We start from the raw sequence: 25,264 nt of genomic DNA on the forward strand, positions 1-25,264 counted from the left end.
GTTATTTCTACATGTTATTGTAGAAATAGCCAAAAAAAAAATAACTTTGCCAATTGCTATTTTTATATCCATTGGTCAACAATATATATTTTTTTTAAAACAAGGAAATAAACTTGTTCTTGTTTTAAATTTTTTCAAAGCATGATTTTTTAAAAAAAAAAATTGAAAATCAAAATTTAAAATATTAATGGTTTTTTTCAAAGTTTGAATTTAAATTTACTTCTAAAAAATTAAAAATTTTAACAGTAACATATAAAACTGAAAATTAAAAATATTCATATAAATAAATTTTAAGTTTAATTTTAAATTATATCTTTTAACTTTCATATTATTTCATTAAATTTTATATTATTTTTATAAATTACTCATATTAATTATATAATTAATAACATCATAATTATATTATATATAAAATATCTAAATTAGTTGCATAATTATATAAAAATAAATTTAACATGAAATATATTAAAATATAAATGGCTTTTCTAAATAGCTTTTTATCATTGGAATGCATATAATTAAAAAAGCTATATTTATACTATTCAAAAAGCCATTTTATTAATTTAGCTTTTCAATTTGACTTTTTGCATTGGAGATGCTATCTTCTTCATGAGCGTGGCCATATCGGGCCTAGTCAAGTATCGTCTAAAGACAAGCATGCATGATTTCTAAATTCCATTTTTTATTCCTATAATAGTGAAAAATACACAGTACCCTAAAATCCAAGGAAAAATACCATGTTTCCAGTATCGTTCTTGAACAGGACAGTACTGTCTGCATTAACAGTTACTATACCAGCGGTGTGTATACAGTTACCACTGGGATGTAAGAAACAAATTTCTGAAAAGTAACTGGAGATATCATCAGAATCTAAAACTATGTTCAATCTGCAGTGCTCAGCATGATGAAGCATGTATCACCTGGATGGCACTCAGGTCAAATGTGAAGTGGACACCAATTCCTGGACTGTTATGGGACGACAAATGCCGGGAAGGGGATGACCAGACCAGGCTGAATCGGCAAGCAAGGAGTTCAATGCTTGTGTAGGATTGTAAAGATCCCACCAGACATGAGCTGAAGATTGGTCGCAGGCCGTCTCTGCAGAAACACAGCCAATCTCTGCACCATGAAGACCGAGCCCACAGCACGCATTCTTTGTATCCCTAAATCCTGTATTAGGGACAGAAGCTTTCTAGTTCAATAATCTGATACTGGTGTTGTATTCTGTTCACTATGTATAAATCATCTATACCCATAAATATTACAGTAAACACTCCAGGGGTTATCGTCTCGAGCTAGTTTACCTTCGGAGCAGTAACATCATACTAGGTTACATATAATCATGTGTTTGCTTCGATACTATGGACCAAGAACTTAGTAAAACGGTGCAGGAATGGCAAAAGGAATCGATCGATAGCTGTGGCAAATTTTCTAATCTATCTCAACTCTGTAAGAACTTGCAGTTGGTATACTTCTTGCAGATCAATATACAAAAATCAATCTAGCTAGCTATTCAAGCTAATTATAAGGATAAGAAAATGGAAGTGAACCAGTTTTTAAAAAATCATAGAATTTCAAAGCAAGGAAGTTTTCGGCTTTGAGGATGATTAGGCATGAATCGGCAGCAACTGGTGTAGCAACTTCAAGCTAGAATTCCTTAAAAACGGGAACAATGAAAACGGGTTCGTACCGTAGAGTGTTGGGTTGGTTATGACCTCCATCATTCCCTGGTATACATCACAGAAAATTATCTGAGCGTCAGGTAATTCCAAATTGAGCTCCACAATATGCTCATTAAGCATTGTATTGTATTGCAAAACCAGCTCGTTGACCTCTTCTACACAACCCGTTCCATGATGAATAGCAGTTGAATTATACCACTCCCATACCACGCGTGGAGTGCATCCCAGCGGCAGTATTCCTGTGCTTATGATCTTCCTCACATTTGCATCGTAAAGGGTCCGTATAGCATGAACCATCTGGTTGACCAGAATGCGAGCAAATTCTTGGCCACTGTACTTGAGCATCACGCCTGAAGAATTCCTCAGAAAGAGGTCAACATAGTCATCTTTTCCAAAGGAAAGATAGAACATGGAGGATTTGATAAAATCTTGGGCTATGTCCTGTCTAAGTTGAAGCTGCAACAACTGGAAGGTCTCGTATACCTGGCGAAGCTGTTGGTTAAAAGATGAGTGGCTCTGGCTGATGGGGCTTATGATTGTTGCATGAGCTGAACCATAATTCACACCATTTCTTAGCCCTTCCATCGATCCATCCTGACCGTTGAATGGCTGGGAATTAGGCAATCCCATCTTCTGAGCTGCAGTACCATAAAATTGACTAACATTGCTAGAATTGCAGCTCCATTTTAACTCTAAGAAACAGTTGAGTGCACGGATCATGCCATCAACACACCAAGTCCTTCTGCGTTAGAAAGTTTGCAGGTGTGCACATATAGTTTCACACAAAAATATCCAGCAAAAGAAAAGCTCGAGATATATATGGTCTCGAAATTGGTAGCAGAAAATCACATTATGTATTCATTGAAAACAAGATCCTCCCTGAAACCAAGAATTATACATCTAACCAATTTATCACCTTCCACCTCAACTGTTTTCTCATGATTCTTGAAAAGCTATAGAAAACAATCGAAACCAGAATGAATTTGTTTCTTTCTTTCTTTCTCTACGGGTTTAGACACCAAGTATCACTTATGAGCCAACCAATTAAAGGCCAGCTTTCAACAAGAACAAATTAAGAACACTCAGTTTCACATATAGTTCCAAGAAAAAGAATCAAGAAAAACAAATGCATGTACAGTTACTTTCAAGAAAAAGAAAGACAATTACCTAGAAGATGAGGAAGAAGGGTGGAGTCTGACCCATTACAAGGAAGCAAAGAAAGATTTCTGCGAAGGAGAGGGTAAAAGAGACTGTTCTTTCCACAATCAACAGAAGAATCACCCATTAAGTACAACGCAGATACATGTGACCCATTTTCCATTACAGAGGGTGTATTTGGCAAGAATTGTCCATGCACTCGACCGCTCGAGCTCAATAAGATAGCAAGAAGAAGATATAGAAACACCATTGCTGCTCTTCTTCTTGATGATGTTGTTCTGATCTCCAGCCTTTTAGCCATGAAACTCTGCCTTTCTTTGGTTCCTTCTTTGTTTCTTGATGCTGTTTTGGGTGTGTTTCTTGGATGGAATAGCGTTTCTTTTGTTGATAACGGGGGAAGTATTGGATTCTTTACAGGGTTGAACAAGAAATGTGGTCGAGGGTTGATTTTGGTGCTTGCCCTGAATTAGAAAAGTGGTAGATTTATTGTAAGGCAAATTTACGCCCACCAACTGAACTTTGTAGGTCTGTAGCAGATTCAAATGTCTATACCCCATTTGTATTCGTTTCAAGTGTTTTCCAATATAGTTGCCAACCCCTCCAGGGCCTGACTTGGAAAAGCTTCCGGATTACTGAGTTGTCGGTCAACTCATGAGTTACAAGTTCAAACCTGATTAATCATTTCTTATCAAAATAATATCATTTTATTCCTTAAAAAAAAATTCTTTTAAGGCCTGATCAAATTTGGCCGAGTTATAGTTCATGCTGTGCAAGTGAATTGAGTTTGACTGAGCAAATATCTTTCTAAGTTCAACTCTGTATCATGAGCTTTTCAAACCAGGGTAAAAAATGAGAGAAATTTCTTCATTTTATTTTTATGATGATAATTTGTAGGAAATTCCAAACATGCACATAACCAGTTCAATGGCATATATATATATAGATATAGTTTGAACTCGAAACCGCATTAAATAATAAAAAATTAAGTTGAACTGCAGCTCATCAACAAGACAAATAGTTAAAACAGGCTCCAACGAGCTTGGCTGGTCTCCGTGATGGTAAGGATTATCTTGTAAACTGTAGAAGATAAAAGGTAAGATTTGAACCATGATTTTACGAGATTTTAATCCCATCCCTCAACAGCCAATGAAGCAAAATTCTCCGAATGGTATGATTTTTGTTTCTTTAGCAGAAGAAATCCACCTGTTAGCAGGCTAATCCAGAAAACCATTTTCTCCGAGATGCCAAAACCTCTTGGCTATACCTAGATTAATAAATTGTTGAAAAAAATGCCATCAAGATCTCTGAGACTAGTTAACCGCATAAAGAAAATAACATGGCAGGAGGGTTTCTCAGACAAGAGTTGTACTAAATGTCTTCCACAAACAAAATTCAGCATCTGGAAGAAGAAAGAATCCCTTTCAGCCTTCAGGAGTGGTAAGAAAATGGAAAGAACTTTTGGGACAAAAAGACTTTACTTTCCCCTGTTCTGACAACAGTTGTTGGAATGACTTGCAGAAAATCAGGGGAAAATTGCAACTCTACTATCAATTAATCCCACTCTTCCTTCCAAAACCCTATTACTCAAAAAGTGAGTCACAGGATCAAACTCGGATATGGCAAAAAGCATGCGAATAGTAACTCATCAGCCATCAGGCATACACATAATTCAAATCACCAAAATTCTAGGCTGACTACGGAGAAAAGAAAAGGAACATGTGTATTTCTGTTACCAAACATTTATTTCTTTATGAAATCATACATCTTCAGGCTTATGCGTAAACTTACAGGATCTTAAGAAATGTTTGAGATAGGCATTGGGCAAGCGAATAACAAATGCAAATACAACAAGAGATTAAAACTAGCACGAGGAAACACATAAAAACTACTGTAAAATGAAGTTGCCTTTAAAATGCAAGTACCATAGCCAATGCAAGTCTAACTACAGTTAGTAGCAATACACTGAGAACATAATTGTGTACTTGTGTTCGTAAATACCCAAAGAATAATCAGGTCATACTGCCTGGACTGGAAGAACACAGTAATTATATGTTGCTATGCCTTCAGCTTGCCACTCATCCCATGTTTATTGCGCCAGACACCACTCCTGTCTACATGCATTGGGTTTTTCTTGGCTGCAACAGAGCATTGATCAGTCCGACCACCCTTACTGCTCATCTCTATTTGAAGTTTACGATGCCTCATCCTGTTCTCCAACCGTATTCCTCTCATGGCACGAGCCGTCCGCTCCCTTTCCAGCGCCTTTGAGAAGTTCCAGATCCTAACAACACCTTCCTCTCCTCCACATACAATACGGTCAGCACCAACATCTACTGAAAACAAATTGGGCCCAAACCCATGTAACATCCTCTGAGGTGGTTCAACGTTGTTACGGTCCATATCGGTAACCCTTGAAACATTCTTTCGTAAAGAACGTCTGTTGGTCCTTAGTAGTTTTCTCACATCAACTAGTGACAGCCTCCCATCACTAGAAGCTGAAACAAGCCATGGAAACTCAAATGCAAGGGAATAAACAGGCCCTGAGTGAGGCATCCAAGTTGCGACCTTAAAAACATTAGCCTCAGGTTTAGGACCAGTGATCTCAAACATGTGCATAGCCCCATCTTCTCCTCCTGTAAAAATGAAATCCCCTGTATGGCTTCGAGCCAAAGAATAAGTGTTACCTACATGAGCACTATGAATAACAGTTAGCAGAGTCCCACTATTAGTGTCCCAAACATACACATCTGAACCTGATGTGCTAGCAACTGTAGTATCATGCGGAACAAGGCTCCACACCCAGTCACCATGCCTCAAGATCTTTATGCATTCAAGTGAGGAACGATCCCATATACGAACAGTCATGTCCCATGACCCACTATAAATCCTTGTAGGGTCCAAGGCAAGAGAGGTTATAGGTCCCTCATGCTCCCAAATTCTAAATTCAGTGTTTGGCACCTCAGAACTTTTAAGGTCAAACAAGTGCTTGAGACCCTCAACTGCCCTCCAGCCTTGAATAAAACCATCAGTACCACCAGCAACCAACAGCTTCGTATCTGCTGCAACTGCTCGTATAGTGCAACCAAGAGGCCGTGATGATGCAATATACAACCCGTCTTCCATGTCCCACATTCGCACAATCATATCATACCCAGAGGTAAAAATGAGCTTGGCAGAAGCCAATAGAGAAACTGTTCTAACTGCTTCAGTATGCCCATGCAAAGTATCAATGCTATAACGACTCAAAAAAATCTTACTCCTGTACTCCCTCTCCACAAACAGTTCCTTCCATGACTTCTCATTTGAAACCCCTGCACCCAATGGTGCAGGAACTATAGGGAGTCCCCATCTCTCACTATATACCTCCTTCCAAACACTATTCTCGGTTGCAAGACTATTAAGTACTCTCGATACACATGAAACGATACCAAGCTCTTGAGGATCAAGGCAACTAAGAATCTCAGAAATCAATGCCGGAGGAAGGTCGGTAATTGACCGGCGATAATTGAGTAAAACATCATTACAAGAAAGCTGTTTTGAACTCAAACTGCTTAAAATCCCCTTCTTAGGGTAACAGTCTAAAGGAGACTCTGAAATTTCAAGATGTTCCGTATTGGAATTACTTTTTTCAACACAAATGGCAAGACTTTTCGACACCTCAGTGCTCTTTTGGCATTCAAATGCCATAAAATGGATAGCTAACCTAACCAAAAACACAAGAGAGCTAAGACGCCTAAATCCCTTGATTCCAAGACCTTAAGCAACCAAAACCCAGATGGAATTTCAACCCAGAACTTAAACTTTGACAAGAATGCAAGGACAACCCAACAAATAACCTGAAACGAAACCCTAAAGTCAAATCCCAAATTCAGTAACAAATAGACGAACTTAAAGCAGAACAATGACAGCCCAAATTTAAAAATGATCAGAGTTTGATGAATGTAAAGCAAATAATCGAAGGAGGTCAGATTATGTGATCCTCAAAGAACTCAAACTAAAAGTTAATAAATAAAGATGAAGTTTTTAATGGTACCTATTGAAGGAGAGATTAAATACAAGATCTTTGAAGCAGATATTGTAAATAGTTTTGTTGGGTTGGAGAATTTCTTGTCAAATATGATCAGATCATAATCTACAAGAGGATTTGAGGTTTTTTCATGGTGAGATGGGAGCATTTTTTTTATTTTCTATTTATCATCACTCAGTGGCTTAAGGATCTCGACGGTGGAGATTAAAGGATTAAGTGTCATAGGGTTGTAGGAACCGCATGATGTAAGGTGCTGTCGGCAAAAAGATATGGCATGTTTAGTAGTCAATGAGCCCAATACTCCCATGCAAGTTTTGGGCCAAGTTTGTCCATTTTGTTTCATTTTTGAAGAGAGGATCTCATTCAATCCTTGTTGGATTTGATCACAGGGTCAATTTGCTGTTCATATAATTAACCTCAATCAATTATTGTTGTTTTGATTTTATTTAAACAGTTATTTATTTTTTATTTAATTTTTTTTTCATATTGACACCTTCAAGTTTGTAAACACTTTAATCGAGCAAGCTAAATCATTAAAAACTTAGTTAAATCTACTAATCAATATATTTTTTATATTAATTTAAAACATGATTTTAATTTAAATTTATAAATTTTTTATATCAATCCACCGACTAAATCTATGAAGTCTGATGTTAACATTTATTTTTTTTTTTTTTTTAATGAAAACCTTAACCGTACGAGGATATTGGTGTAAAGAGAATGTTACAGCAAGTTAATCTCTTGCCTTGACAAGATGTTCTATCATTTTTTGTTTGGCTCCAACAACAAATTATGTGGGATTGATGCCTAGATAGCATTAGATTTTATGACAAATATTAGCATTGTTTATTGTTACATGAGTGTATTATAATTACAATTCAAGCAAAACAAGCATTTTGGGGATGGATTCGTATGGAATATGGAAGCTTGAAAGTCGTTTTGTGCTGAGGGAATGGATTATTATTTAGATCCTATTTTCCCTCCTTAATTTTCTCATCTTTTTCTCACCATTCTTTTCCATCTGTAGCTTTGCATAATCTTTCCTCCTCTTATTCACACCTCTCTCTCACGGATTCTTGAACTTTCCCTCTCTGAAAATTAACAAGTCTAAAACAATGTCAGAAGATTGCTCCTCCTCTGAAGAAACAAACACCCCTACCACCTCCATATCACAAGACACCTTCACCACAGAAACTACCACGATCACCACCTCAGCCTTCAACATCCCCCCTGAAACCCCATCATCAAGTTCCTCCTTCAACACCCATTTAGCCATTCAATCCCTTTCTTCCATTCTAACCACAGTTTCTCCCTCTCTCCTCTCTCAAGATCAAGACCCTGCCTTCTACCTCCTTCACAGCCCTGATATCTCCTCTCAAGTCTCATCACTCCTCCGTCTCCCCGACTCTGGTGCGGGCGACAACAGCCTCTGTCGCTGGTTCTATGACACGTTCCAATCCTCGGAACCCCAACTACAGCTCGTAGTCTTACGTTTCCTTCCCATTATTGCTGGCCTTTATCTCTCTCGTGTTGCCCTAAAAAAACCCTTGGCTGGTTTTGAGGCAGTTTTGTTAGCCATTTATGCACACGAAACTACCTCACGTGCAGGCCAAGCTATGACTGTTAACGTGCCTGATTTGTCACATCCAAGTATATATCATGAATCAAAAAAGCCTGCAACGGATAATGATGCTGCAGATTTAAACCTAGCTGTGATATCTCCGAGTTTGGAGCCTCATGGGACCGTGAGATCAACAAGAAGGGCAAGAATTGTTGGGGTTGCATTAGAGTTATATTATAGTAAGATGTCTCTTATGCCTGTTCGTTCTAAGATTGATTTTTGTGAGTTTTGTAAGGTTTGGTCTGGTCAAGACGGTGATGAGTACAAAGATGGCGAGCTTCAAGACGATAAAGAAAATGTTGAGTTTCAAGATGATCAAGGAAATGTTGGGAAGGAAAGTGTCATTAAGGAAGGGAGGATTGCTTTGCCATGGGAACTTCTGCAACCTATTTTGAGGATATTAGGGCACTGCCTTTTGGGTCCTAACAAGGATAAAGAATTGATAGGTTCGGCTTCCGCAGCATGCAGAAGTTTGTATTCAAGGTCTTTGCACGATATCAACACTCAGGCAATTTTGGCTACTAGGAGTCTTCTTAGGCTCAGTAAGATGGCCTTGGATCCAAAGAACAATGTTGATCATACTGAGATACCAGTGACTGATGTTATCTCCCTCTAAGATTGAGTAGTCGATCTCTTCGATCTTGCCGTTTTCTTCTTTGTTCTTCAATTTTCCATGTTCTCCGTGTGGAATATGCCTGCACCTTTAATGCTGAGTTTTGTAGAGTTTGCATTTTTTATTTCTTAAAAATTCTCTGAGATTGATTTTGCATTGTGTCGGAAGGAAGTTGCATCTCCATCTCATTATGCTACCTTTCTTTTATTCTTTTTTCTGTGCACTCTTGATTGTTCTTCTTTCTTAATTAGGCCACTAAGGCAGTGGCCTCAAGAAAGACCTTAATTTTTGGAACAAAGTGTTCAAACCAACAAGAAAGAAACTGGATTCCAGCTCTAAAAATCATTCCTTGTTTTTGCACTACAGTTTTTCATAGATTGGCTTCAGAACTTCGAGTAGACCGAGAGGAATATGAACATCTCTTAGCCCATCTTAACAGTAAAACAATCTCTCATCAGTTTAGTTCTCAGCGTTGGTGTTTTTGTTCTGCTGCAATTCTGTTTTTTTCCAATGCTGATCAAGATATTATGATATGGTTTTGATTGATTTCATGCTCCCCTGTTGATCAATCAACGTAATGGTATGATCTCATGGCACTCAATCTGCATCGAATTACCTCTGAATTTCCGAAGGAGTAGTTTAATCCAGAGTCATATGCAGGTTCTGTTTTGTACTCGGTTCTGTTTTACTCTTCTGCTAGCCCTCGTTGAACAATAAGTGTTTGAACCGATGAAAATATGTGGGTTAATTATAGTGATCGTGAATTAGGGTCATCATCTGATAGAATCACGAAAGAATCAAGAAATGAAGCATACTTAAGTGATGGAAAAGGGTTTCTATAACCAGCACTGATTACTTTTGACTAAGCTTAATTACATCAAGCTAATCCCTTTTTATAAATTTCATTTTTGTGTTGATTTATATGATCCGAAATCCCGACCGGCTTGAAAAGAATCTTTACCATTGAATTAATAGGTATTTAAATGGTCTAGTTTTATGTTTTTATATAAATAAATTGATTTCGATTAGCTCGAGCCGATTAGATTTTATAATATCAATATATTATTCAATTTAAGTTATGAAAAAGGATTACCATAACCAATATTAATAATTTAATTTGTATCAGGTTAATCTATTTTTATATATTTTATTTTTGTGTTGATTTATATAATTCAAAATTTTGACCTGTTTAAAAAGAATCTTTACCATTAACTTATTAGATCCGTTTTTATTTTTAATCGATTTTTTTTTAATTTTTTATATAAATAAATTTATTTATAGTGAACTCAAATTAATTAAATTTTAACATATTAATATCTTATTTAATTTAATTAAAAACTTTATCAAGTTGAGCATGGAGTGCATGGAATAATTTATCTTATGTGATGATAAGCTTATTAAACTACACATGGGTTTGCCCCAATTCAGAACATGGATGCTTAAGGCCAATTAATCCACTAAAAAATTCTACCAGGAGAAAAACAAACAAGGAAGAAAGAAAGGGAACAATGCTCTAATTTTTTTTTAAAATGAAATAATACAACAAATCCCACACTTTATTTTGCTGCTAGGCATACCAGATCTCATGATCGCAGCATTTAATAAATGATGAGACTAAATTAAGCTGTTACACCTGAGAAGAAAACTGAAGCTCAGAACAATGTTAGGAGAAATAAAGATGCTAAGCCACCAAAGACTGCATAAGCTGAGCCAGCAATGTTTGAAGCAACACTCTTTTTATTCTCTCCAGTTGATGGAGATGGACCTGCAACCAGTCAACTTAAAATCATTGAAGTTTAATGGAGTTACATGTTTATCTGTCCAATAAACTTTGAGCTAATTATTTGTTGAACCCGGCCCAGACTAGAGGCTGGTTAGCCAGGTCCGGTTAGACCCGCCACGCCAGAAGGGATCATACAAAATCAAAGAACAGGAGAAAAGACATAAATATGAAAGCAAGTACCTAGAGGTGTTGAGCCTGTTGATGGACCGCTTGCGGGAGCTTGTACTGGGTATCCCACAGCTGCAAAACACAGCCCATTGAAAAAAAAACATGAAAAAATAATAGCTAGAAATCTAAATGTCTTGGACTTTGAATTGTGAATAACTGAGATCTCATCTTTAATCGTTTTTGAAAACATGATTAAAATTATATTTTAAAAAAAAATTATGTTAAATATTATTTTTTTATATTTTTAAATTGTTTGATGTGTTGATTTGAAAAATAATTTTAAAATATAAAAAAATATTATTTTAATATATTTTCAAGTTAAAAAATATTTTGAATTGCAACAATTATTATAATCCTAGACAACTCAAATGGTATTATATTATGTTCAAAAACATTCACATTCTCTAAACTCACTTGATTTAATAAGGAATCAAGAACAAACCATGTTAGAGGGTCTAAATACTCTACCAATCATTTAGATTATGTTCTAAGCATTTTAAATTAGATGAGTTCATGCATTGCATATACTATAATTATAATGAATCAATCTTCTTCATTGTTTTTATTCTCCTTCTTTTATTTGTTTCTCTCTTCTTCTTCTTTTTAATTGTAAGTGTAATTGTTAAATCCAGATCGATCCAACGGGTGGATCCAAAAAATTTAATCTCTATTAAGTTTTAATTTGAATTAAAAAAGATATTGTTATGATAAAAATTTGTTAATCTAATTAGGTTTTTGGTAACCTATTCATCCTGATGGATTAATACTAAGTTATTTTAAAAAAATACTATTTTAATAAAAAATAATTAACGCCTAAGTAATTCAATAATCCAGTTTCCTTTTCAAACAACTTTGAATGCAGGAAGCAATCAGGGGGATCATCTACAGGCACGTGATGGAACAGGAAATGATACATAAAAGGAGCACAATAACAGATCCAGCACGTGATTAGGTGAGGGAAAATCCACTTGAAGTAAACTATACATAGATTTTACAGAACACAACTACCATGAATATAAGAATGAAGGATTTGCATTAAGTATAATTTTAAGGAAAATCCAATTAATTAAAGAGAAGACAAATTCCAGGCAGACGAAAAATATCTATACCTTAAAAGTCATGTAAATCTATGATTTCTTACAAGCGATTTATTTATTCATTTATTTATTTTCAAAAACACATGAATTTGATAAATAAAATTGGGTTTAATTTATTTCACCAAATCTGCAAGACACTAGCCTTGCAAGATTTTTCTTTTCTACCTAGCCCTTTTTTTCTATTTTAAGAACTAAAAAAATGGTTTGTAGGGTCTCAAATTCTAAAAAGAAAAGAAAAGAGGAATGGCAGGTTCAAGATGCTTCCCATAATAAATGTCGAAGGCAAAATGGTGAGTATCGTGCATTAACGGTAAGTGATGGGTTTGGGTAGAGCAAAGACAAGGCACTGGAATGATTTTGTAGGTTGTTTAGTAATAAAAATTTAGAATTAAGAGATTTGTTTTTTTATTTATTTTTAAGTTTAAACCATGTAGTTATTAATATAGTAGTTACTAGAGATTTATATATATATATTAATTTTAAAACTGGTAAAATTAGTCGAGTTACGAGTTAACTAACCCAAATATTTATATTAAAAAAATAAAAAAAAACCAAGACGTTAGTAAAGCTCGTTGATAGCATTAAAGAATTGATGTGAAATTAATACAATTTTAAAAAGAAAAAAAACAGGCATGTCTCAAGGATAATGGTTAAAATAAGTTTGTTAAGGTAATTAAAATTTAATATACAATTCGAGCTTTCAATTTCACTAATTAATGGACCTTGAGAAGGTAAATAAAACAAGAAATTAAGGATCATTCATGTATTCATTAAACAAGTAAATAAATTTAATTACCTGAGCACAAGGTGGCTGAAGGAACTTCGATCTTGCAAATTGCAGGGAGCTTGAGAGCTCTTCCCTTGTCAAGTGAGACCCCAAACTGCTCAGCAAGATCACCACCAAGCAGCTTACACAAACATACAATGTTGCTATCTATCAGCCCGGCAAGCTCAGGACAGCAATTCTTGTCAGGGACCGTCAAGTTACTTCCTTGTGTTACATACCCCAAGCAATCAGACATGTTGAACAATGGAGTTAAACATTCATTGACTGCTGTTGGTCCGGGAGCTTCCGGACCAAGATCACCTGAAACGGGTGCAGGTGCTGCCACCGGAGCTGTGGCTCCTGACGTTTTTGCTGGAACTGTTGAGAAGATGGTTAGGGTGAGAAATATGGCGGTGATCGCTAGTTTCGACATTTTTCTCTCTTTATTTTCTATTCAGACACGAGCAAGTGTCGCTATGTTTTTGTCTTGTGGGGGTGGTTTTAATTTTGTGAAGGAAAGCTCGGTGTACAAGTTATCAATGGAGATAGCAACACTTGCCAGCCGAAAACAATAAATATACAACCACCATCAAAGCAAGTTGTTGTCCATGGATTCCTTCCACTTCCCACCGTCTTAGGTGCGAAAATTAACGCGTTTAGACTACCGTGGTTATAAAACCCCATTTATAAAATACTATTAAAAATAATATACTTCAGTTGATTTAAATAGTCTTAAATAATTTTGTTTTAAGATTTTTTAAAAAATAAAAAATACATCATTTAAAAATTCAAGCTAGATCTCACTCGAGTTTTGACTGGATTACATATTAACCCTTTAAATTAACTGGTTTAACAGGACCAACATCCATCTACTTCAACGTGAAACTCGGTTCAAGATAGGTCCTATATTGGCGGGTCATGAATTTATTTGACATGTAGGTTTAATAATACTGTTTAAAAATGTAAAATATATTAAGGGAGTGTTTATTTTTACACTTCAATCCATTTTCAAGATGTTTTTTTTTTTTATTTAAAAATATCTTGCACCGCGACGTTACCAAACACAAATGTTTCACCCATTTTTAAGCAAAAGAAAGACAAAGCTTTATTTCTTTTTTGTATGTTGTGGATGAATATAGAAGTGTGAAACTACAATTAATTGACAACTGATCTGCTAAGCTGTCCAGCAAGCTTCCAAATACAATAAATGTTGTGACAAGAAAAATAACAGAATAAAGGGAAAGAGTGATGCTACCTTTAAGGCTTGATTTTAATGCATCTCTCAACTTACTCAACTGCACTGGGCCGGTGGTCCTCTATTATTGATAATCAGTTATTTTTAATCATGTATTTTTTTAATATATTAAAATAATATTTTTACATTTTTAAAATTTTATTTTTATTATTAATATATATTTAAAAATATAAATAATCAATTTAAAATAAAAAAAAAAAATTTTTTTTTAAAAAAAATTATATTTGACGAAATTGAATGATGAATGAGTTTCACTTCACTTGTTGATTTAATGCATTGAATTCATAATATTTCGGCCTGTATATCTTGGTACACTCTTCAGAGTGAATAAAGTTTTTAATTTTAAGAGTATATAGTATAATGGAAAATCATCTGACTAGGGTTTTTTTTTTTTTTTAATGGTGTAAAAAATTAATGTGGTTGTTAGTAGTCAGCAAGAGGTAGATTGGAACTGATTATTGGACAGTATCCGACGTAGGACATCAAGCAATACGGAAGGACTACGCACAGAGAATCAAGCCACGGAGTCAGGTAATCAGTAGAGCAGGATGGATTAAATTGCAGGGAGACCAAGATTAGAAATATGATGATGATTAGGAAATGTTTTGTAAAAATCCGAGAGCCCAGTAACAATTATTTAAAATCCAATGCGAAAACAAACTTAAACCTTGAAGACTGATAAAGCACAATTTGGTAGACTGCACTTTTATAAAATTTTATTTTTTAAAAAAAAACTTTAAATTATTTTTTATTTCAAAAAATATAAAAATATTATTTTAATATATTTTCAAGTAATAAATACTTTAAAAAGCACTTTGCATCGCTGTAACACCCCACCTCACTGACAAGATATTGTATATTTTGACCTATGGATCTCACGAATTTGTTCTTGACAATCACAAATAACCCTAAAGCACGTCTTGCTAATTAAAGTAAATATACTCATATAAGATTATCTCTCAGGTCTTCACTCGTTGATGTAAGATATTTAAATTCATATTTTTTAAGGAACTCGATGACCTCGTCGGCACTACCAAACAACTAATGAGTCGGACTCTAATACCAAAGTAACATCTCACCCTACTTGTAAAATATTGCATGTTTTGGTCTATAGGCTTCACAAATTTATTTTTGGCTGCCATGAATGATCCATAAACACATCTTACTAGTTAAGATGAGTATGTTCATATAAGGTCCTTCCCCTAGTACAATTACAATCTCAAGCACATTCTAAAATGGTTTTTTTCAATATTTTGGGATACCATAATATACTCCCGTTACCCTCAACTATATAGCCGTTAAGGTTAAGTATTAATGTGTTAATCTTAAAAACTAGTGAATTAATGCACGATTCAAGATGGATTTTTAATTTTTTTTTTAAATAAATTAATTTAACTTGGTTAGCCTGATAGGGTTAATCTATGCCTTAAAAAATAAGTTATGCAGGAGGCGTGAAGCACAAATCCTGATGTAACATGTGATGGTCATCACACATGGACTGCCAAAATTATATCAGATAGTGTATGTCTTTCTCCTTGCTAGATTAAATTTTACACGGAATTAACTACATGCCACAGCACTTCGCATCAAGTTGTGCCTTGATTTGATTTGTATTTTTTTTTGGACAAAATTAAAGTATAATTCTCGAGAAAAAGCAACCCTATTTCAAAAGAAATTCTAAACAATTTCATGGATTACTGTAAATTAGAGTTGGTAGAGAGCGGATAGGAGACGTGGACGAGAAGTATAAGAGAAATTTCAATGGTAGAGTAATGGAAGAAAGATGAAATACCCTTTTCGTAAACATATAATCAAAGAGTAGGAAAGCACTTTATTCGATCAACACGGCTTGGTAAACGCGAGCCATGCCACTTGCCAACTTACTTGTTTGGGTCACACATGAATTCTCAAGTCACAAGAAAGACGACAAGTATTTCTAAAATATTGCGAATTAATGATCAGACCAGCTTGTTCATGAGAAAATTATCCTTCTTGGATAAACACCTAAGATATATATATATATATATATATATATATATATATATATATATATATATATATATATATATTGTGTTTGTTGATGCAGGATGTGAGTATTTTTACAAGGCACTTGGGTGGATAACTCGAGACAGTAAAAAAAATATATATTATTTTAAGATTTATTTTTTAAAAAATAATATTATTTAAAATATATTTTAAATCAACTTAAATCATGAATTAATTTACCACGTTGAAAGATTAGATTGAGTATAATAACATTAGCTTAAACATTTCATAAAAAATAACAGATGAATATTGAAGAGGAGAAGAAATAAGAAGAAATCAATATAATAATAATAATAAAAAATAAAGTTTAATTAATCAGGTTCTAAGTTTTTGTTTTATAAATTATTAATTTAAATTTTATAAATTTTAGGATTATTAAAAATTTACATTATTTTTAAATTTAAAATTTATGAAATTAGTTAAAATAAGTTTAAATATTTATATTAATAAAATAATAATATGATGATTAATAAAGGTACAAACAGAATGTTGTCCACAGGCTTTTGCAAAGAGTGGTTGAAAAATGTTCTCTCTTATTGGAAGTTGGAAGTTGATGGGCACGAAGAATGAGGTCAGCCATTAACATAAATTACGACACTCTATCAGCAATTATTATTACTGCTTTTTAAAATATTTTATATTTTAAAGAATATTAAAATAATATTTTTTAAATTTAGTTTTAACTTAAAATAATTTATATTTAAAAAAATATTTTAAAACACAAAAATAAATAAAAAATAAATTTGTTAAAGAGCACCCGTCACATGCTCACGTGTAGACGAGCTCTTCTCCTACTCTGCTGGCAGCAAACACCGTATAGCTGGCAATTGATGGCACGCATTTTCTTGGTTGGACCGTAGCCTTAAGATAGAGGCTTAGATATATATATATATAAAATGAGAAATAGCTTAATTAATAAAATTGGTTGTTTCTTAAATTTTATCGGTTTAAATTTTATAAAATTTAGATTTATTGAAGATTTATATAGTTATTAATTTTAAAATTTATGAGATTAGTTGAGATATGCGCAAACTAGTCTGAATATCCATATTAATAAAAAAGTAAAAAATAAAAAAATTATAATATATTAACACTATGCCATACTCGCTTCTCACCCATAAATCCAAGCTATCTATAAGTCGGTTTTAAGCTTCATATGGTAAACTTGTTTGCTTTCTAAGAAATCGTTTTCCAGGGAAGTAATTTCTTAAGATGTAATTATTATTTGAGTGGGTAAATTTCCACTTGCCACCAAGCCAAAGTGACTTTCTTTCTAATTTTTATATTGAAGGTGTCCGCCGCAAGACCAACAAATGAAATTGGGATGTCTTTCAGTCATGACAGCTGTGTTTAGCGTGATGGTTCACCCTTATTTTTTATTAAAATTTAATTATTTTTTATATTATTTTGATATATTAATATAAAAAATATTATTTTAATATTTTAAAATAAAAAATAATTAAAAAAACAACTATTATTATAATTTTAAACACTCCCGGGCTTGGAAAGGGCAATTGTTTTTTTTTAATTACTGTTATTTATCTAACGTTTGATGGGCCACTGGCCTAAAAAATCCTTATATAAACAATAAGAAAAAAAATTATAATGGGTTAGGTTGGTACCTCGTATCTCCTGCTCCAAGAAAATGTTTGATGGGCCGATTGATTATAGATGCTCAATTAAATTCACTAATCACGAACTAATTGTAAAAAAAATTCATTCTTTGAGTGTTCGTCACAGTAAAAAATACTTTATATAATAATTAAAGAATATTATTAATCGTAGTTGTCAACTTTTTACTATGCGTTAATGGGATGTGGAGGGGGTTCAAGACGGGATTTCTTTCAGTGGATTGGATTGAAGTCTCTATCAAACACGACGTGTAGACTGGGTGACTGGGATTTGCAATATTTTTTTACTGTACTAGTTTTCTGTAATGATTCTTTTAAGGATTCTGTTCCCCAGCAGCTGCTATTTTAATGCAGCTTGCTTACCTCAACAGGTTCACCTCACCCCAAGAAACCAAATCATCTCAAGAAAGCATCCTAAGATCACAGCAATGGCAACCAATGGCAACCATTCAAGAGTGGAGAGGTAAAACATCTTCTTCTTTTTCAAAGTTGTTTAACGACCAGTTCTGGGCCAAGAGCTCGTTTCATTGGTCAATGACTGTAGTGTTTTTTTGCCTTTTGTCCTAGGTATGCAGTGGTGACTGGTGCGAACAAGGGCATTGGTCTTGAGACAGTGAGGCAGATTGCTTCTAAGGGAGTTACAGTGGTGCTAACAGCTAGAGATGAGAAGAGGGGGACGGACGCCACTTGTATGCTACACAACATGGGTTTGAGAAATGTTGTGTTTCATCAACTTGATGTCTTGGACCCAGTTAGCATCGAGTCCTTGGCCAAGTTTATCAAGGATAGATTTGGAAGGCTTGACATCCTGGTAAGGGTTCATTTTCAAGAGCGATTATATTAATTGATCTGTCAAGAAATCTACTTGCTTTATACTTTAGTTAGGGTTCTTGATAACCACTGCGATGCAAATCTGTAGCTGTCTTTCTGTTGTCTGCGCTGACGGTACCAACTGCTGGGTAGCTTTTAATTCTTGTCTGTTTAGGCATTTGATAGGATTATGTTGCATGATGAATTTGGATTTGTCCTACTGGTGTTTCTTCCAAGTATTTTGGTGAGCTCTGGGAGCTCACTTTTAAGTCCAGCAATGGATGGTATGGTTTAGCATCCACAGAAGAAGAAGAAGAAGAAGAAGAAGAAGAAGACGAGAGAGAGAGAGAGAGAGAGAGAGAGAGGAAGGAAAGGAGAGACCAATTCTTCTACTTCATTTTCTGCATAAATCCTTCTCTTTCGAGTTTGTTATATCTAAACCAAAAAAAAAAACAAGCAGCTACATATGGCTGTGTTTTAATTCTTCTAGAATTCAACTAAATGAAACGTGCGTTTTCAATTCAATGTGTAGTCCCCTTTTTTTCACTTCTTCCTGCTCATATTGCTTCTTCTCCAGCCATCCCCTCCAGAGAATTAAGGACCTGTAACAACAATTCTAATTCCAGAAATGCTTGTGACGATATTCTCTCCCCTTGAAAATGTCCTTGTCCTCGAGGACAAATTATGAGATTTGATGTAAAACAAAAGTGTCAGCTCCAAGCACCGATCCATATATCCAAGCATCTCTACGTCTTCATTCAAAAGATTCAAAGAAGTTGCCTTTGCTTTCAACACCTCAAGCCCCTTGAACATGTTGAAAAGATTTAGAGGTTCATTAGCAACACTGGTGCATTGAGGTCTACCCTTTCAACAGTATAAAGTATCCCAATGTCTCCTCTGTAAGATCAGGACGAACCTAGAATCTTCAATCAGCTGCTGGGAATATTTTGATGCCGGGAAACGTTAAAATCCACGATATGCGAGTCATAAGGCAAGGGAGCAGCTAAAGGTGAGAAGGATCTTGAAGGTGATGGCACAGATAACTCCTGGGGATTCTTCGCGACAAATGCATGCAATGGATAATTCAAGTGAGCACCAACACAGTGAAAGAGAAGAGAAGGGCTGAGGGAAGGAGGATTAGAAACAGGATCTGAAGTACTGGTAGAAATGATAGACTCAAAAAGATTGTGAGAGATCACATGCGTTGGACGATTATCCATCCCTCTTTGCCCAAGACTACGTCCATCGTCTTTTAGCAAACGGCGGGCAAGCATAATCTCCAACCATCCATCTGTAAGGCTGGCCGCACCCGGTGACTGTCTAGAATGGATAGAAAACCTCTTACCATTGGATTCTAGCTTGAATGCTAGAGAAGGCATAATGTAGTAATTCCTCGTACTAGCTCCATTGTAAATTCGAGTGCTATGGGAGATGGGAGGTTTTCTCCCAAGTCGTTTTAGGATACGAGTACACTTCCTGCACCATTAGACCCTCAGATAACACTATGTGCCCACCAGCCTCAATGATAGGCTGAGCATCTTCATTGGGTTTGAATAGGTAGGCCCCACTTCCATAATTAGAGCACATTAATTTCTGTTTCTTCACCTACAGCATTCATGGAACCATCTGTATTAGTAACTTTCTGCAACAAACCGTGCTTGACATCAAAGATGAGAGTTTAATGTTGATTCTGAATTTCAGCCACACCACCTTCTATTATGGAGCAAGCATATGCAGCAGGGCAAGAAACTGAATTGGACATCGAGAAGTATTTTAGTTTTGTTGGTTTCGCCTTTTCACATCCCACAAAACCATTAGCAACATAATATGTTTGCAACCCCATGGCATGGACAGAAGCTTTCCAATGGAGACGATGCTTCCCAATAAAAATCTTGTTTCTATCATGCTGCAATTCAGGGGAAACTTGGCTTGGGACAATAGTCCAGTTTGAATCCAGAACAGTAACATCATGCCTTTTAATAATAACCATCACAACCTCTTCTCTAGTTTTCTCCAAGGGATTAAAAAGTGCAACAGATTGTGAAATTCCTTCGCGAGTATTGATTGCCTTAAGCACTGGTTGAGCGTCATATTTAGATCTCACCTGTTCTGACTCATACTGGAATGGACTATGATCAAACTTTTCATGGTGAATACCAATGAGTAATTCAATTGATTTGGACATAAAAATTTGCAAGACCTGCAAAGAAGTATGCATCCAAATCCTGTAGTCTCTAACAACATGATCCCTAGTTGTGCTAGCTACCCCATCATGATGTTGGAAAAGAGCTAAACTCCTCCTCGCAACAGTCATCTTGTAGGCAAACCCCGTGGCCAATTTTTAACATTGTGCTCTCTGTCAATAACCATACAACAAAGCCATCACTATTTCTGTAGCACAAAATGTTTGCTCCGGTACCCGATCAACAGCCTTAAACTAAGGCCTTGAGATGCAATAAGCCAATAACCACTCCAATAGTCCAGTTGCCTATCAGAATAAGTAAAGAAGTCACCCGATAGAGATGGAAAACCCTCAATCTGTCTAGAGCCAACCTCAGTAGCAGGCAGAAGATGAGAATCAGCAACCAGCTCCTCCCTACTATCTACTGTGTTTTCCAATATCATTCCATGCCCACCAGCAAGTTTCACTGCCGCTCCTCTCCCCACTTTTGCATTCCCTCTGTGATTGTATACCACAATCTTCCCCTGGATTTTTGATGGGCTTATACTCCCCATATAGCAATGTTTATTCCCAACATCATCATCATCATACACCAAAGGAAGCCTGGAATCAACATGTGGATCACCAGAGTATAGCGAAACCCCGTTGAAAATCCATCCATTGCCCAAGGCTACATTGGCTGGAAAAACTCTATCAATTATTGAAGCACCTACAGTAAGAATCCCTGGAGCAATATTGGCAGCAATATATGGATCTGGTCCTGTGTTCCCAGCAGAGCAAGACACAACAATTGCATGTAGTGATGCACTAAACGTCCCCCATGGTAGTCGAATCATGGTCATATTGAGGAGAATGTCTCGTAGCACCAACAGAGCAAGACACAACAATTCCATGTAGTGATGCACTAAACGCCCCCCATGGTAGTCGAATCATGGTCATATTGAGGAGAATGACTCGTAGCACCAACAGATAAAGAAGTCACATGGGCTCCTTATTTGCCTGAGTTGTGAGGAATATGCGTGCAGCTGCAGTAACAGTATGTGATGGTGGCAAGTACTGTTCAACAGAGGTTGTTGTTTGGGTGCCAAACAGGCCATCAAGGGGTGGATGACGAAGCCCACATTTGGGATTCAAGCAATTGCCATTCAACCAGAAATAGCAATCCCTAGGATTAACCCTGACATCCTCATTGTGCCGATACTCACACTCACTTCCCTTATAGGAATGGTGATCTCCTTCACGGGTCCAGCATGTTTTTGGAGTAGGGTCCTCGTTTAGCTAGTTGTAACCTTTGCAGAATCAAGCCTTGTTGAAATGAGAGTACACTAATGAGGTCCTTCAATTCCCCAAATCTAGCTTCATGACTAGCTTGCATACTTTCCAGTTTCTGTCCATGTACCTCCAGTAGCTTCATCACTTGCTCATGTTCCTATGTTTGTTTCCCGTTAACAGCATCCAGTGAGTCTTCCAACCTTCTAAGATCTTGGGATCTTATATCAAGTGCCATACCTTGAGTCTGAAGATCTGAGGCTCTGATACCACTTGTTGCATGCTGAATTTGGATTTGTCATACTGATATTTCTTCCAAGTATTTTGGTGAGCTTTGGGAGCTCACTGTTAAGTCCAGCAATGGATGGTATGGTTTAGCATCCATAGAAGAAGAAGAAGACGAGAGAGAGAGAGAGAGGGAGAGAGACCTATTCTGTTATTTCATTTTCTGCATAAATCCTTCTCTTTCGAGGTTGTTACAAATACACAAAAAAAAACAATAACAACCAGCTACACGTGGCTGTATTTTAATTCTTCTGGAATTCAACTAAATAAAACGTGCATTTTTAATTCAAATGTGTAGTCCCCTTTTTTTCTGACTTCTTCCTGCTCAAATTGCTTCTTCTCCAGCCATCCCCTCTTTAGAATTAAGGACCTGTAACAACAATTCTAATTCCTGAAATGCTTGTGACAGATTAACTCCCATGATAGATGAACAAGTGAATGAAAGAAGTTAGATTATCAAGAGCAATTTGGGTTGTCATTAATGCATTTAACAATTTTCTCAACCAAAATCATTTAAATTATACTGCCAGTTACTGATTTATGATAGCAGTTTTGTATCCAATGACAGCCTAGCTGGTGAAGTATAAGCTTAATTCCTTTAAAAAATAAGTCTAGATGTTCTGTTCTTGCTGGCTCGATAGGAATCTTCAAATGGTGTTTGGTTCAATGTTAATCATAAGCGATTTAGAGCAAAAACAAAATTTTATTGAAGAGTTATGGATAGCAAATGTATAATTTTTCACGGGTTTGGAATTTTGAGGATTCTTTTCTTGTTTTTCCCGCATTTTGTGATACATTTATTTTGTCCAGGTTAACAATGCTGGAGCTTCTGGAGTGGTAGTTGATGAGGAACGCTTGAGGGCCATGAATATAGATCCTGAAACTTGGGTGAGTTAACCTTATTCTAAAACATGAAAGCTTTGCCAGTGAATCCCAACCAGAAAAAACACAACCTTATAACAACTGTTTCTCCATGCAGCTTTCAGGCAGGGCAACCAACATGGTTCAACAAGTGATTAAGACATCTTATGAGACAGCAGTAGAATGCTTAAACACTAATTTCTACGGTGTCCAGAGATTAACAGAAGCTCTCCTCCCGCTTCTGCAGCTATCCCCTTCAGGGGCCAGGATAGTTAATGTATCATCTCTCAGGGGTGAGCTATGGGTAAGTGCAGCCCACATTCATCATTTTTTTCGTTTCTTCTTTGATGGAGAATCAACAGCCAGCATCATACTTTCGCATATAGTTATTGTTGCTGAAATGTTCATTGTGGAGTCATGTATGCATAAACCTGTTTGCATTGCTGCTAACAAATAAGCTAAAACCTGGCCTCTTTGTCTCTCTAAGGACCCTGTACTTGCAGAATGGTTACCTTGCAAAAAAATTGATGTTTATATGCCTCGCATTAGTAGCATGTATATTCCGAGTATAACGACCATCTGTGTATATGGAGTCCGACTCCTGCAAACTGCTTCCAAACTGAAAGTGGTGAAAGAAGCCACCTCTGCACTTCATAGAACATAGAATTTGAACAACTTCAACATTTTGCTTGATGTTTCACTCTAAACAATGCATTATGTGCACCTGTCTCGATTAATGCAATCATTACTTGCAGAGAATTCGAGGAGATGATCTAAGAAACAAGCTTGGGGATTCGGAGACGCTGAATGAACAGAAACTGGATTCAATATTGAAGAGATTCTTGAAAGATTTGAAAGAGAATACACTTGAAGCTGGTGGATGGTCATTGATGCTGCCAGCTTATAGCATCTCCAAGGCCACCCTTAATGCATACACTAGAGTCCTTGCCAAAAGGCATCCTAACATGCTCATCAATTGCGTTCATCCTGGCTATGTCAATACAGATATAAACTGGCACACAGGACCAATGCCGGTTGAAGAGGGAGCTCGAGGTCCTGTCAAATGTGCCCTTTTACCTGATGGAGGACCTACTGGCTGCTATTTTGATCAAACTGAAGTCGCCAGCTTTTGATCCAGCTCTTTCTACTCAGACGCTGTTGGATTTCGTTGATGCTATGAAAAGACTACCCTTTTTTTTTTATGATGATGAAAAGACCACCAAGTTAATAATCCTTCATGATATGCTTTTTGGTTCATTCATTTCATAACATGCTTACAAATTAAAATATAATCTTTCACACAAGATATGATGCGATTAATTTGAGGGCATTTATTTGCCACCTGCTATAAAGAAAATGCCGACGCAAAATATCGCAGGTAAAAACCCTTAATCTGTATACGGACTTTTACCATTCAAATTACAGATTTTTAGCAACTTTAACAACTTCACTCAATGGCTTTCCATCTTCAACCTCACTCGTAACATTTCCCAACGTACCTGTTACAAGAGTTAACATGAAGCATATAAAAGAACCAATAAACATATGCAAATACAATCATAATGAAATGCATGATCTAACAGATGCATAACCTAACAGGTTAAGCATTGGATCACGGCCTTGTTAAATAGGTACCGCTCAAACTCCCAATTATACGATGGACAGGGTCTCCTGATCAAAGTCTATGATTTGAGGAGCTATGACAGGAAGGCGAGCACCAACCTCTCAAGAATAGCTTCGAGTCAATTCGATTCTGCAGGCTAGAAAGGACCCATAGTTGTAGGTGAGAAATGAGTCGGAGGTATATGTAAGTCAATGTTACTGGCTCCGAGTGTAGAGAGTCTAATAAGTTCTCTTCTGTCCGCGGGCATAATTGTTTTTTTTCTCGTAAGTCGGGAATAAAGACAGTCTATAAATGTTCTTTACCCTGAGGAGTCCATGTTTAGGAACCTTTCTACGGTAAAGAAACTCCAGTCTAGCTGGACTTTCTTTATCTTGCACTAATCCCCA

General features: G+C 35.9%; 5 protein-coding genes and 1 pseudogene across 5 annotated transcripts; 2 read left to right on the forward strand and 4 right to left on the reverse strand.

Annotated features, from left to right (window-relative positions):
- Positions 1-693: 693 nt before the first annotated feature.
- Positions 694-3,762, reverse strand: LOC118032399 (GDSL esterase/lipase At1g71250). Its single transcript, XM_035037105.2, has 3 exons — positions 2,850-3,762; positions 1,691-2,320; positions 694-1,170 (listed from the first exon to the last, which is right to left on the reverse strand). Exons 1-3 carry the CDS (start codon positions 3,139-3,141, stop codon positions 932-934), a joined length of 1,161 nt encoding a protein of 386 aa, XP_034892996.1. The 5' UTR covers positions 3,142-3,762; the 3' UTR covers positions 694-931.
- A 781-nt stretch (positions 3,763-4,543) lies between these two features.
- Positions 4,544-7,077, reverse strand: LOC118032397 (F-box/WD-40 repeat-containing protein At5g21040). Its single transcript, XM_035037104.2, has 2 exons — positions 6,874-7,077; positions 4,544-6,676 (listed from the first exon to the last, which is right to left on the reverse strand). The coding sequence occupies exon 2, from the start codon at positions 6,525-6,527 to the stop codon at positions 4,896-4,898; it is 1,632 nt and encodes a 543-aa protein (XP_034892995.1). The 5' UTR covers positions 6,528-6,676; positions 6,874-7,077; the 3' UTR covers positions 4,544-4,895.
- Positions 7,078-7,982: 905 nt separating this feature from the next.
- On the forward strand, positions 7,983-9,173 carry LOC118032396 (uncharacterized). The gene has a single exon (XM_035037102.2). It carries the CDS (start codon positions 7,983-7,985, stop codon positions 9,102-9,104), a length of 1,122 nt encoding a protein of 373 aa, XP_034892993.1. The 3' UTR covers positions 9,105-9,173.
- A 1,425-nt stretch (positions 9,174-10,598) lies between these two features.
- LOC118032395 (non-specific lipid transfer protein GPI-anchored 12) lies at positions 10,599-13,471 on the reverse strand. Its single transcript, XM_035037101.2, has 3 exons — positions 12,946-13,471; positions 11,065-11,124; positions 10,599-10,866 (listed from the first exon to the last, which is right to left on the reverse strand). The coding sequence occupies exons 1-3, from the start codon at positions 13,346-13,348 to the stop codon at positions 10,754-10,756; spliced, it is 576 nt and encodes a 191-aa protein (XP_034892992.1). The 5' UTR covers positions 13,349-13,471; the 3' UTR covers positions 10,599-10,753.
- Positions 13,472-18,151: 4,680 nt separating this feature from the next.
- On the forward strand, positions 18,152-24,511 carry LOC118032394 (short-chain dehydrogenase/reductase 2b). Its single transcript, XM_035037100.2, has 5 exons — positions 18,152-18,310; positions 18,415-18,658; positions 23,204-23,281; positions 23,373-23,558; positions 24,010-24,511. Exons 1-5 carry the CDS (start codon positions 18,153-18,155, stop codon positions 24,385-24,387), a joined length of 1,044 nt encoding a protein of 347 aa, XP_034892991.1. The 5' UTR covers position 18,152; the 3' UTR covers positions 24,388-24,511.
- Positions 19,022-21,732, reverse strand: LOC118032265 (alpha-mannosidase 2-like; annotated as a pseudogene).
- Positions 24,512-25,264: the final 753 nt, after the last annotated feature.

This window comes from Populus alba, chromosome 9 (genome assembly GCF_005239225.2).
Source record: "Populus alba chromosome 9, ASM523922v2, whole genome shotgun sequence".
Taxonomy (NCBI): Eukaryota; Viridiplantae; Streptophyta; class Magnoliopsida; order Malpighiales; family Salicaceae; genus Populus; species Populus alba.